General features: G+C 43.5%; 1 protein-coding gene across 1 annotated transcript; it reads right to left on the bottom strand.

The window, feature by feature from the left end:
• Positions 1–53: 53 nt before the first annotated feature.
• TEOVI_000908400 (uncharacterized protein) lies at positions 54–377 on the bottom strand (the record flags this gene model as incomplete). The annotated part of the gene is made up of 1 exon (XM_067222986.1): positions 54–377. One exon carries the CDS (start codon positions 375–377, stop codon positions 54–56), a length of 324 nt encoding a protein of 107 aa, XP_067079087.1.
• Between the last annotated feature and the right edge of the window lie 188 nt (positions 378–565).

Here is a 565-nt window from a genome sequence, read left to right as displayed (position 1 = left end):
AAAACAAAAAAACTTTTGAAGACAAAAAATTTCCATGTATTCGCTAAAAATGCCTAATAAGTGTACTCTTTACCAGTGTACCCAGCCCAGCACTCCCATTCCTTTAGGCCGCAGTCGCGGTTCAATCCATTATTACCCCACCCGAAGGCGAAAGTACCACCAGGAAACCTACGGTGACGAATGCGAGCGAAAGGGTTTTCCGGCCCCTTGTAGGTAATATAATGATGCGAATGGTGAAGTTTTTGGTACATTATCCAAATGACGCCCAGAAGTCCCACACCGGCAATGCGCGCCGTCGAACGGAAGTTGGCCATATGAATAGGATTAAAAAGTGGGTCGTCAGGCATCGGTAACCGCCCAGTTCTGCAAGAAGCCATTTTTGCTTGTTTAATACCTTCTGAGTTGGAAAGGGGACAAAATAAATAAATAGGCAGAAATTTGATACGGCAAGATAACAAAGACATTACATACACTTGTACACGACGTTTTAAAAGGCACATAAGCATTGTATACAGAACTGTGAACTGCACCATTTACCACTTCCCTCGGCAGGGAATAAATTCTC

Source organism: Trypanosoma equiperdum (assembly GCF_001457755.1).
Source record: "Trypanosoma equiperdum strain OVI genome assembly, contig: ctg_1728, whole genome shotgun sequence".
NCBI lineage: Eukaryota > Euglenozoa > Kinetoplastea > Trypanosomatida > Trypanosomatidae > Trypanosoma > Trypanosoma equiperdum.
Note: the sequence above shows the minus strand (reverse complement) of the source record. Positions and strands in the feature narration are given on the sequence as shown.